At 34.8% G+C, this 12500-nt stretch overlaps 2 protein-coding genes across 2 annotated transcripts in view; both read left to right on the forward strand.

Moving 5' to 3' along the window:
- Positions 1-1074: 1074 nt before the first annotated feature.
- Positions 1075-11598, forward strand: LOC143749313 (FYN-binding protein 1-like). The gene is made up of 15 exons (XM_077241850.1): positions 1075-1897; positions 3102-3234; positions 3810-3877; positions 4137-4159; positions 4407-4447; positions 6270-6429; positions 6771-6930; positions 7124-7229; positions 7327-7337; positions 8760-8826; positions 10520-10619; positions 10708-10870; positions 10960-10990; positions 11277-11308; positions 11407-11598. Exons 1-15 carry the CDS (start codon positions 1096-1098, stop codon positions 11427-11429), a joined length of 1920 nt encoding a protein of 639 aa, XP_077097965.1. The 5' UTR covers positions 1075-1095; the 3' UTR covers positions 11430-11598.
- A 404-nt stretch (positions 11599-12002) lies between these two features.
- The window catches only part of rictora (RPTOR independent companion of MTOR, complex 2 a), a 30345-nt gene continuing 29847 nt past the window's right edge, over positions 12003-12500 (forward strand). The window contains exons 1-2 of the mRNA XM_077241742.1: positions 12003-12076; positions 12212-12259. Of these exons, the coding sequence (XP_077097857.1) occupies positions 12007-12076; positions 12212-12259 (118 nt within the window). The 5' untranslated portion in view covers positions 12003-12006. The remainder of the gene's footprint in view (positions 12077-12211; positions 12260-12500) is intronic.

Consider the following 12500-nt stretch of genomic DNA (forward strand, 5'->3'; position numbering starts at 1 on the left):
ACTCTTGTGAATTGTGTTTCACGCTTGTGAATTTAAAGAGTGTCTTGTGTAAAGGCGGGACACCAAAAGTGTGAATTTAGACAGTGTGAATGTTTTCACATCTTCTTTAAATGTTGAGAATATTTTTATCTGTTGCCTGTTCAAGGAGGTTGCTGCATTAATTATAATATTAGGGATTATATTTTTCTTATTTTCTGGAGAAAATTAGTTGTTGACTGTGTAAAATTCGCTACCACAATGGTGGGATTGGTTGCTTAAGTGTTCAGAGTAGCTTTTAGTGTGTAAAGGTTCTTTATCGGCATCAATGGTTCCCTGAAGAAGACTGTAAAAAAATTGTTTCAACTTAAAAAGTAAGTGTTCGTGCTGCCTTTAAAATGTTTAGTCAACTTGAAATGTTTTCAAATGTTTACAAATTTGCATATTCATGAATCCGATTATACTAAATGAAGCAAAGGTGTAGAGTTACATTCAAGATATTTTAAGGCATGACCAATTTTATTCAAGAAAAAAATGTTTAAATATGTAATTTTTGTGATCAAACATGAGTTTTAGGGGATAAAATTAAAGTTTCACACTACAGGGGGACTTTAAATATGGACATTTCACAGGAAAAACATTTAAAGTCCCCCTGTGGTGAAAAACAAGTTTGCTTTTTTCCTAAAACTGCAGTGAACCAAAGACGGTCTCAAAAACACGCTTTGAAACCAAAGACGGTCTCAAAAACACGCTTTGAAATCGCTGATGTTTCTGACGTCACAAACTACCTTGTAACCAATCAGATCAACGTGTGATCGTCAACGAGTGGATCTTTGAGCTGCTGCGAATGAGTGGAGGCGGGGCTCATTTGCATATTCATAGAACCGCATATACTAAATTAGGCAAGGGTGTAGAGTTACATTCAAGCTGTTTTAATTTTGTGGATCAAAGATGAGTTTTAAGGGATAACATTATTGACTACAGGGGGATTATAACTAACATTAACATGTAAGTTTGTGCATTGACTAATGTTACCAATGAATGAGACTTTATTGTGTTACAAATGTTTCTTTTATATTTGACTTCTTTTAGGCCACATTCACTAATGTACAAGCTCTGATGTCTCGCTTTAACTCACTGGTTGGTGAAAGTAAGTTTTCCCAACCTAATCAGGGCAATCAATTCAGGAGCACCAAGACTGAGGACCAGAATCCACTGTTGATCCCCAAGCCGGTGAAACTCAAACCTGTGGACATGCATAAAGGCACAGGCTCCGGGCCTTTCCCTAAACCACCCATGGTCAAACCCAACTTTACAGTCAACTCTTTACAGACTAGATTTAATCCTCCAGTTTCTACCAACCAGCCTTTCCCTAAACCACCCATGGTCAAACCCAACTTTACAGTCAACTCTTTAGAGACTAGATTCAATCCTCCAGTTTCTACCAACCAGCCTTTCCCTAAACCACCCATGGTCAAACCCAACTTTACAGTCAACTCTTTAGAGACTAGATTCAATCCTCCAGTTTCTACCAACCAGCCTTTCCCTAAACCATCCATGGTCAAACCCAACTTTACAGTCAACTCTTCAGAGACTAGATTCAATCCTCCAGTTTCTACCAACCTGCCCAATAGTGACTCGAGAAGGGATGCTGTTGGAGCGAATCTGCCCAATAGAGAACAACAGGAGAACTGGTATACAGAATCCGATTCTGCAGGAGCCGGACCCTGGACTCCTGCCAAACCATCTGTTATGCTGAAAGCTGTTTTTCATAAAGACATTTCTGCAGCACCGGGAACTGCTACTGATGATTTGTCAGTGCCAAAAACGAAGCCTCTCCCCAATGTGTTTGCTTTAGGAAAGTGTCCTGCCAAACCAGAGAGACCTCCACATGTTAACCTCAACAAGTTCAGAGGGAACGGTAAGACATGGACATCCATGATGAAGCTTAATCTGATGTGTGTTCATTCAGATTCATCATATAGGTTCATTCTTTTTAAATGTCTAGAATTATGTGAGTGTACAACTAAAATACAGTGGTGTCAATAAGATTTTAGACACTTACACAACTGTTCAAAAGTTTGGGGTCAGTACGTTTTTTGTATGTTTTGTGAAACGTTTCTTATGCTCATAAAGGTATTATTTGATTAAATTACAGTAAAAACGAATATTGCGAAATATTATTACAATTTAAAAGAACTGTTTTCTATTTAAATATTATTTTTTTCAAATGTAATTTGTTCCTGTAATCAAAGCTGAATTTTCAGCATCATTACTCCAGTCTTCAGTGTCACATGATCCTTTCTTTCTAATATGTTGATTTGCTGCTCAAGAAATATGTCTAATTATTTTCAATGTTAAAACATTTTTTTTGCAGAAATACTTCAATTTGAAAAGAACAGCAATTATTTGAAATAGAAATCTTTTGTAACATTATAACATTCTTTGCTGTCACTCTTGATCAGTGTATTGTGTTCCTTGAATGATTAATGTATTAATTTCTTTAAAAAAACATTACTGGCCCCAAACTCTTTAACTTAATTTTAAATCATTTAAAAATGTCTGAATGTCATTGCATTGTATAACAAAATTCAAAACAAGTGTAAGTGTTTAAGATACTAGAATAATAATAACAATGAACAACCTCATTTGACTTTATGCTAAATAAAAAAATGTATGTCTTTATTTTAAAGAAAATTAATCCATTAGTAAGACCATTCAGGATGCATTCATAAAGTGTGACTCAAATGTCCAAATACTTTTTTGGGTCTGCCTGCCATATTCTTGTCTAAACATCCAAAATCCATTTCCCTGAGCTGTGAAATATAACCTATATTTTAAAAAAGAGATTTACAGACTCATGGACGATTCAGTGTCTAAAGGTGATGATACACAGGGCAACTTTTTGAGCAATGTTGCTGGGCAATCTTGCCGGGCGATTGTTGCTTGGGCATTTTCCCATTGAAAATGGGCAATACATTTCTATCTGGATAATTTAGATTGGTCGTGGGCCCTGTGTCTCATCTGGTTGCCCGTTGACAGCAACATTGCCCAAAAAGTTGCTCTGTGTATCATCATATTTAGTTTTTGTCGCTTTGTTACGTCTCCATCTCCTGGTTCATCAGTTTCCAACAGCAATAATCCTGAGCTTGATCCTGGAAATTTCCCCCCCCCACCGCCACCTGAACGCCTGTCAATCACATCTATGACTCCTCCCCCACCGCCAGACTTCACACTTCCACCTGCTCCTCCTCCAATGTGAGTGCTGACTTTGAGATACGGTAAAAACAATCTGGAAATACATATAACATCACAATACATATACATACACAATACATAAAAAAAGAGTGTCATGAAATAATGAATACTATTAATACTATTAATTTCTGCGGACATGGTACTATAGTAATACCATGGTGATTGAGTTGTGAAATACACAGTAAAAATCGGTTTTTTTCAAAGTTGTAAGTAAAAAAAAGAGTATATTTTATTAGAAAGTACTATTTCAGTCTTTCTACTTCAAAATGTCATTTTTAATTCACTGTTACTTGTTTCTTTGGAGTAAAAATTTCTATTTTCTGAGTAAAAATTATTTCAAAGTAAAGCCAACACCATTTGTGTGTGTACCTTGACGTTTAAATACCATGGTACATGAATATGGTATAGTATGTACTCATAGTTAGAATTCATAACTACAGAGTAATTTTATGTTACCACTGCTGTACTGTGAGGTGATGCAATAGTACAATTGCATGTATTATAATTAATATACAGATGTGAAGCAGAAATTCAAAAGTAAGCTTGTTTTTTACCGTTTGTTCTGTTGTGAACAGGGATCAGACTCTCCAGGAGGATTTTTATGATGATACGGGCACCATGAACAGGACACCGACTTCACTAGGTCTTTAAAGAGAAGTTATATAAATGAGTTTTAAATTAACGTTTGACACATACAGTAACCCCAAGAAATGTTTGGCTACATAATGTCTTAATGTCACTGCATTAGATTATAAAAATATCAAAGATATCGTCCTTATTTTAAAGAAAAAGCACATGCAAGCATCACATGAAATGACATTTCTAGGTGTTACTTTAATATTATTGCTGGATTTTTTAGGTCTTTTTTCAAAGTCTGTAAACAACTCTCTTTTCTGTTTTAGGTAAAAGCAGCAATGACCATGAGGTAAGGATTGTGTTTGCTTAAGCTGACATCTCGTGTAGAGCTTTTTTAAATAGCACATCAACATCTCGCTTCTGAGACACTTGGTAAAAATAGTCTGCAAAAGAGCCAGCATTTCAAAAGGAAATGAAGGCTTTACCAAGACAGTCTGATTGTTACAGACTGAAGAAAATGATTGTGAAAATAAAACACTGAATTTTTAAGATTAGTTCATTTTAGCTTTTACCGTCTCTGTTTGTTTCTTGTGTAGGAGTCGGGTGAGGAGATATACGAGGATCTTGACCACAACGGGTGAGATCTCTTATTTAATTGTGGTAGCTAATTCAAGCATTATTATTACTCAGACTTAGAATTAGTGATTTGAACAAACCCCTGAACCAAAATATAAAATACATTGGTCATTTTATGCCCTTGTACAACGTCTTGATTTAGTTTTTTTGGGTCTTTTTTTCCCCAATTCTTGAATGTAAAAAAAAAAATATATATATATATATATGTATATATATTCACATATTTGACACTTGCAGCTCCCATCTTTCCAGTCTGTCAGTAACGCTCTGTTTAGTTCCTGTCTCTAATTAGCCCCTCCTTCTAAAAAGCTCAATGTTCTCTGATTGGTCAGCTGGACCAGTGTGTTGTGATTGGTCAACCGCTTTGAGTGTTTTGGTAATGTCCCGCTCCTCATCATAACTGCGAGTTTCAACACACTACTAACACAACTCAATCAGGCCTCGTCCCCTTTATTTAGAGTAAGCCTTGGGTGGGAATTATTTAAATGAGGAATATTGTGACATGTTCGTTCCCGGAAGAAAACTCAAGACTACAATGGATTCGTTTCAGGGAGTTCAGAAACAGTGACACTAATAGAGAGAACAACTGCTGCTGGAGGAGTGACTTTGTGCTTTGTAAGTTTCCAGACATTTTTAATGCTCAAGCAGCAACATTACACACTAAAGAAAGTTGAACCTTATAAAAAAGCATAATTGACCATCTTTAAACACAGCATTAAAAAGAAGTTGCGATTAGTCTTTTCTTCCCTATTGTGATGTATATCCGAGTGAAATTACTTTTCAAACAAGAAAAAATGTAGGTGGGATTTTGTCCATGGGGACTTGATTGGATGGTTGTGGTTTGCTATTGGTGGATCTCATGTGAGTGACAGGTTGCCCCGCCCTCACGCCACAGAACACATCATCAGAGAAGAGAAGAGATTTTTCATTGGAGAAGGAATTTTTAACAAACTTGTGAACCATCACCTATCGTAATAGCAAGTTCTGCACAGACAAATGCCTCTCACATTTTCTTCAGGAAATCTAGTTACGTTTTAGCAAAGGCTGCAATTCAAATGGTCTCAAATTTCAATATGATTAATGAAATAAAACAACACTCAAAAAAAATTGTTAAATTTAATAATTAAAATAAGCAAAAGTAACATGATTGTTTAATATTTTGTCACAACTTAATTTAATTGTGTTCAATCAACCTGATATATTTAAAACTGTAGTTTACTTAATTAATTTGTGTGAAAGCTACATTAATAATTTTTGTTGACAACTAACTGGGCAGTGGATCTGTAGTTCCCAGTTATGTTAGAAACTTAGAGGACTTTCTGTAATGTTTTTGAATTTTATGGTTACCATTATGCAGAAGAGTGACGACTGTGTTTAGCGTGTGGGCACTCAGTATACACTACATATGCATTAAACCTCACTCACAGACCTGCATAAGTCATATCTAATATTGCTATGTAAAAAGTTATTTTTATTCAATTGAACGCTGGTAGCTTCTATCATTGGAAGTAACTGTAGAGTCAAAATAGCTAAAATTATAAAGTTGTCGATTTTAGGCAGGACAAAAATGTAATCTAGTTAACTTGACAACTTTATCTAGTAGGAATGACATAATTATTTTAGTAGTCTTGACTAAAGGAATTTAAGTTCATACAGCAAAATTACAACAAATCATTTCAAACTAAATTGATTGTGTTGGTAAAATGTAATTCAGTTTCATGGAAAGGTTTTCCTTAATTAAGTTCGTTCAACAGCTTATTTTTTTGAGGGAAGAAAGAATACTTTCTCCAAACTCTTCTAATGGAAAACTTTCCTCTACACAGGCCCGAAGACAACAAAGAAACGATGGGGGAAAAGACGACAAAAGAATCAAAAGAACTCAAGAAAAAGCTTGAAAAAGAAGAGAAGAAACGTTTGGAGCAGGAGAAGAAAGAGAAGAAAGAGAGAGAGAAAAGGCAGCAGGAGGCCAGGAAAAAGTTTAAAGTGATTACAAACAGCTCAATGCTGGATATCTGTTTTGATATTATGTGGCTGTTAGGGTTTTTTATTTTCATGAATCTCATAAAACCTGTCAAGAACAAAATTCAGATTAGAAGATATTTTTTTAGGATTATGACATTATTTTTTATAATCATATATCATTTTTTTCACCATAATCATAGGAGTATTTGCTTTGATATAAATTACTTGGTTCATGCTGATTTTAAGTATCAAAAATCGTTTTATTACAAAATATTAGAACTTGTGGATAGAAATCGTTCTTAATTTAAGTTAAGAAATGAATATGCATGTGGAAACCATCACTGTAATTTCTGCTTGGATAGATTAAGGGTACGATTGCGGTAGTTGACACAGTGAAGGCCAGTGTGGACCACAAAGGTGGGAAGAACAAACTTCCACTGAAGCAGGGAGAGACCATTGAAATTGTGCGCAAAACAGAAAACCCGAAGGACTACTGGCTCGCCAGGAACACTGAAGGCCACTGTGAGTTCATCTGCCACACACACTGCACTGGATTTACACATAACATATATGCTGATATTCTAATGTATGTATGTGCTGATATGTCCTGTTAAACTGAACATGCTCAGTCTATATTAGACTGAATATCGTTGTGTTCATCGTTGACTAGCCATGGTCAGCTGCTATTATTGTGTTGGTGTGTTTTTCCATATAGATGGTTTTGTGAAGCCTGACACTCTAGATGTGTGTGGTGAAGTGAGACACACACCGGATGGACAGGAGATGTATGATGATGTGGGTGCTGGTGATGAAGTCAATAAGTAAGAGAGTAACTAGTACACTTATTTAGCTTATTAACATTATTGAGGTTCATTTATTATTTATGTTTTAACTAAAAAAATACATCTATTTTTTCAGTCTACCAGATGGTAAGCCATTGCATTATGCATTTAATAAATATAAATGAAAATAACATTGCAATCATTTACCGAGTGTCAAGTGAATGAAGCGTAAAATTATTTTTTTTCTTTTCTTGTTCACAATTACAACAGCAGTTGAGTGTGAAGATGATATTTATGAGTGTACAGATGATACTCAAGCTGATTTCAGGTGATTTAACTTTTCATGTTAATTTTTCAATTTTCTCAAGCTCTTAATATTTCACAAAAAAACAGTATATACATCTAAGCAATCAATGACAGCACTTTTCAGTTTGTTTGTTTTTTGATAAAAAAGTAAACCTTGATTCTCTTTTACATCCTACTTATTTTCTACTTTTATAGTGTGTGTGTGTGTGTGTGTGTGTGTGTGTGTGTGTGTGTGCGTGTGTGTGTGTGTGCGTGTGTGTGTGTGTGTGTGTGTGTGTGTGTGTGTGTGTCAAGTATCAAATGATCCTTCAGAAATCATTATAATATGCTGATTTAGTAATCTTGAAAAAAGTTGTGCTGCTTAAATAGTTTTATGGAAACTGTGATACATTTTTATCAGGATTATTTGATCCAGCTTTAATTTGAAATAGAAATCTTTTATAATATTACAAGTATATTTACTGACCCTTTTGATCATTTTAATGCATCCTTGCTTGCTGAATTAAAATATTATCATTATTATTAACCAAATGAAGCAAATTAATGAAATCAACATTTATCACTAAATTTAGGGGATTTGAGATTATGTATAATAAATACATATTGTATAACAATAAATAAATGTCATTGTATTTTAAAAAATGTTTAAAATGTATGTTAAACATATATTTGTAGATAAATACACATTACTGTTTTATATAAATGTAAAAAAGAAGTGTCATATTCGTAGTAAAAAAAAGTATATGGTTTCATATAAAAAAACACTTATCTGTTCAGCTTTCTCTTTGATAGGTGACAGTCAAAAGTTTTTTTTAGAAAACAAATGTTATTTAAAGCACCTTTAACCTTTGTGAAGCGCATATGGATTTACTGTCAGTTTTCTGTCACTTTGCAGCTTCCTGCCGCCACCCCCTCCAGCTGACTTTGAATTTAATGTTGTGGGTGAGTAATACTCACTTTAACTCTACATTAATATAATATTAATTTAGTTCATAATCTAATACCACTGTATTTCATTTCACATTTAGAAATGCATAAAATGTAATGATTGATCACTCCTATTTAACAGGAACTTCTGTTCATGTAGTTTAAACTGTAGAACATAGGTTTGATTCCCTGGGAATGCATGATCAATGGAAGGACAAATCATAACTTGGATGCAGTGTAATTCACTTTGGATAAAAGAATCTGCCAGGTGCAATATTGTAAATGTAAATGCTCTACCCAGAAACCCCTGAGATGTTTTTGGTTTATGCCCAGCAGATGCTGCTGATGACACGTATGATGATGTGACTTCAACAGACTTCCCTCCACCTCCTTCTCCTTGCAGGTTACTTCATACATGTTACAAAACAAGAACAGCAGACACAAATTTTCATCGACATGTTGTTTTAGGAGGCCGTCCGTTTAATGAGAATTGGCAACTTTAAGATCATGACTATAAACTTTGGCCTTTCACCTCAAGACCTGCATGGTCTATCATTTAAATTCCCATTTTCCTTGAATCCTTAAGTTTTAGTGCTTTCAAGTACTCTTGGGAAGTTCATATTTATGAGTTGTGAAGTCGTAATTAAGACTTAAGGTGCGTTCAAGTCATTGTCGTTGAAGAACGATGGCAAGTACATTCTAGGAAATCAACAAAGAATGTGTGTTTTGCTTTTTTTATGTTTTTAATTAACTTATAAAGCCAGCACTGTAAACATCGTTACATGTTATATTGTTATTAGGGATGCGATGCACGATATATCGGCCACCATATCGGTATCAGCCAATATACTGTATGTTCATTTTTAATGTTATGGTTATTGGCCCGATAAGAAATTTTGGCCAATATATTAAAGCCGATAAATAAAGGATCATTTCCTTCAGCTGAGACACTTCAGATGAGCACTGTTTGCCATGATGGTTTTGGTTTCATATAAGATTACAATAAGAACTTAAAATTATAATCAGAACATCATTATAATTGTGTGCTTGGGACATGGCTTTAAATTGTGAGACTTTTGTTTTCATAATTAGGCTCTTAAAAATTATACAAAAATTTGGATTTAGATTTATCGACCAAAAAATCGGTTATCGGCTTACAAATATAAAGGCATATTGGTTATCAGTATCGGCCTAAATGTTCATATTGGTGCATCCCTAATTGTTATTTTACGATGCTATCACATTTTGTGCAGGCAGTTAGCTTATTTTGTTGTAAATAAAAAAGTCTGACAATGCCACTTCTAAATAATTGTAGGTATTGTGATATTCCACCATGTTTCTCACTGAAACGCCCTCAACTCAAAAACTCAAGACTTAAAGAAAATCCCGAGCTTCCAACTCGCAATTACAACTTCATGTGTTTTCAGCATGTAAATACGATCTTCTGACATGACTTGAATGCGCTATTTTTCCTGAATCTAGAGGTATCGTGGATTTTCATTTTTCCCCTCATGTTTTGTATCCAAGGATATATTCTATCAATGTTACTTTCTCCAATAGTTTGGACCTGATTTGTGCTCCTTGTGGTTCTATTTAACTTACTATTATCATTCATCATATTTTTTCTCTTTCACCCCAAATTTTGGCAAGTAACTGTTACATTACAGTAAAAACAGAAATATTGTACTATATTCTTACAATAATTCTGTTTTTTATTTGGAGATATTTTAAATGTAATTTATTCTGAATTTTTAGTATCATTACTCCAGTCTTCAGTGTCACATGATGCTTCAATTTATTTATTGTCACTTTTAATTCATTTAATGCTTCATCCTTGCTGAATAAAATAATCAATTTCTTTAAAAAAAAGGTAGTATGTGTAAACTTAAACATACAGGTTTGGAGCAACTTGAGGGCGAGTAAAGGATGACAGAATTTAGATTTTTGGGTGAACTATCCTTTTAAGTGATCCGACTTAAAATTTTCACCTGTTGAAAAATAAAAATGTCAGCTTCAAAATTATGTCAGTGAGTTTTGCACCACTCAGATGTAAAAAATCATGTTTGTATCTTCTTTTCTTTTCTTGTTCACTGCAGCAATCCAAAGTTCAGCTCAACAAGCGAGACATACCTGTTGGACCCAAAGATAAGGAAAAAGTTTGAGAAGGAGGAAAAAGAGTTTAGGAAGAAGTTCAAAGTAAGACGCACGCTATTATGACTGCTGATGTGGAAGCGATCAGTGAAATGACTCTGTATACTAACCTCCTTACTGCCTCTTCTTGCAGTATAATGCAGAAATCAAAGTGCTTTATCAAGCTACTGTTCTCCCATCACTGTCTGTGAAGAAGTTTGGTAATAAAGACCTGCCGATAAAACCCGGAGAAATGATTGATGTGATGGTTCACCCTGTAGATGACAAACTCATCTGCCGAAACAGCGAAGGGAAATGTGAGTTGATTGAGGATATAATACTTGTGCTGAGATGCACATTACAGCCGAATAGGAAACTGTTATTAAATAGTCTCTCTCTGTTACAGTTGGCTATGTGTCTACTGCTAATTTGGAGCAGTAAGTACAGTCTTCTTGTTCAGTTCTATTTCTATTCTGGTGCATCTTTTTGCATGTAAATTTTTTTTTTCACACCAGTCAATAAGCTACAGTTTTTTCTTTTTTTCAAGCACTCCTGACTCATTTGATATGCCTAAATATTTGTGAATATTAGTTAATTTTGAGTAAATATTGTGTACAATTCAGCAATGCTATCAGCCACCATGCTCTCTTGATATTCAAATATTTTGGCTGATCAGTTGGCCACAACTTCATATTTTTTGTCTCACTTCCTCTCCTCTCTAAGGGACGAATCTGTTTATGATGATGTTGGTGACGGTAAGGTTTAACTTGCACATGCACAGTTGATGAATATGTATTTAGTTTGCATCCTTTTACTGCAATTAATTCTTTTTTCTTGATCTTGTATGTTACAGAGTGCATCTACGACAATGATTAAGCACTGATCAACTCATCTAGCATGCGCCTTCACTTTGAACATCCTAATTTGTCATCGATCCTTTCACAAAAAACAATGTTTTTTTCATTGTTTAAGAATGATATATAGTGAATATTATACGTTGTATAGTGACCTCTGTAGGAATAAAGTAATGTGATCGAAAAACTTTGAACATGTGCTTTATTTCGTGCATTAAATGTTTTGCTCTAACAACTTAAAACTAAAATGTAAAAATGTACACCAGTGAAGCGGCATTGGAATTAAAATGTGCATTTCAAATAAAAATGCCCACATATGACACCCCAAGCCATCCAAAAAGACGTTTTGCAGATGGAAAAAAAAACCCTGTACACTTGAGACTGTCTGAATGGTAATAAAAAAGTGTATACTATTATTCTATATATTCGGTATAATAATGTTATAATATCTTAACGAACCCCGGACCTTTAATAATTAAACATAGTGTGTATATATTTTATAATTCAATAAGTGTTAGCTTATAGAACATTTTCTGACGCCCAGGATAATGAAAGAAAAAGTAAACCTCGCGAGAATTTACGAGAGTTCCGGTGTTGTGATGATGAACGTCCCTGCCAACATGGCGGTCAGCATCCGCGGCCGTCCGACCCGGAGTGTACGGATGAGAGGCAAGTTAACGGCACCCACACCCCCGTCACCATGCACGGCCTGCTCTGTTTAAATCCCTCCGCTTGTGCAGTTTCCGTTAAGCCTCGGATAAGGGATTACTATGTCTTTATTGTTTCGTTTTTTGTGTTTGACAGGTCGGAATGACAGCGGGGAGGAGAATGTACCGCTGGATCTTACGCGGGGTGAGAGTCATCATAGAGATCACAAGGAACATCTTATTAGTGTCTTTCTGTAATAATAACAACAAGGCCATGAACAAATCCCCCTTAAATTCAAGAAATTAGCAATAATAATTTCCCATCATCTCCTCTCTCTGGCCTGCAGACTGGAGAATGAGACTGAATAAGATGTTGTCTGTCTCAAAAACTAATGGTTTTCCTTAATAGACTGCATTTTTTGCGCCTGTGAAGCCCCAAATATGCA

The sequence above is a fragment of the Siphateles boraxobius genome, unplaced genomic scaffold (assembly GCF_051911475.1).
Source record: "Siphateles boraxobius isolate OS27281-9 unplaced genomic scaffold, OSU_SipBor_1 24, whole genome shotgun sequence".
Classification (NCBI taxonomy): Eukaryota; Metazoa; Chordata; class Actinopteri; order Cypriniformes; family Leuciscidae; genus Siphateles; species Siphateles boraxobius.

Coding starts and splice junctions, on each gene's coding strand:
- LOC143749313 (XM_077241850.1), top strand. CDS start 1,096: ATGTCTCGCTTTAACTCACTGGTTGGTGAAAGTAAGTTTTCCCAACCT. Junction 6,430..6,770: donor AGGCCAGGAAAAAGTTTAAA/GTGATTACAAAC, acceptor CTGCTTGGATAG/ATTAAGGGTACGATTGCGGT. Junction 10,991..11,276: donor TCTACTGCTAATTTGGAGCA/GTAAGTACAGTC, acceptor CTCCTCTCTAAG/GGACGAATCTGTTTATGATG.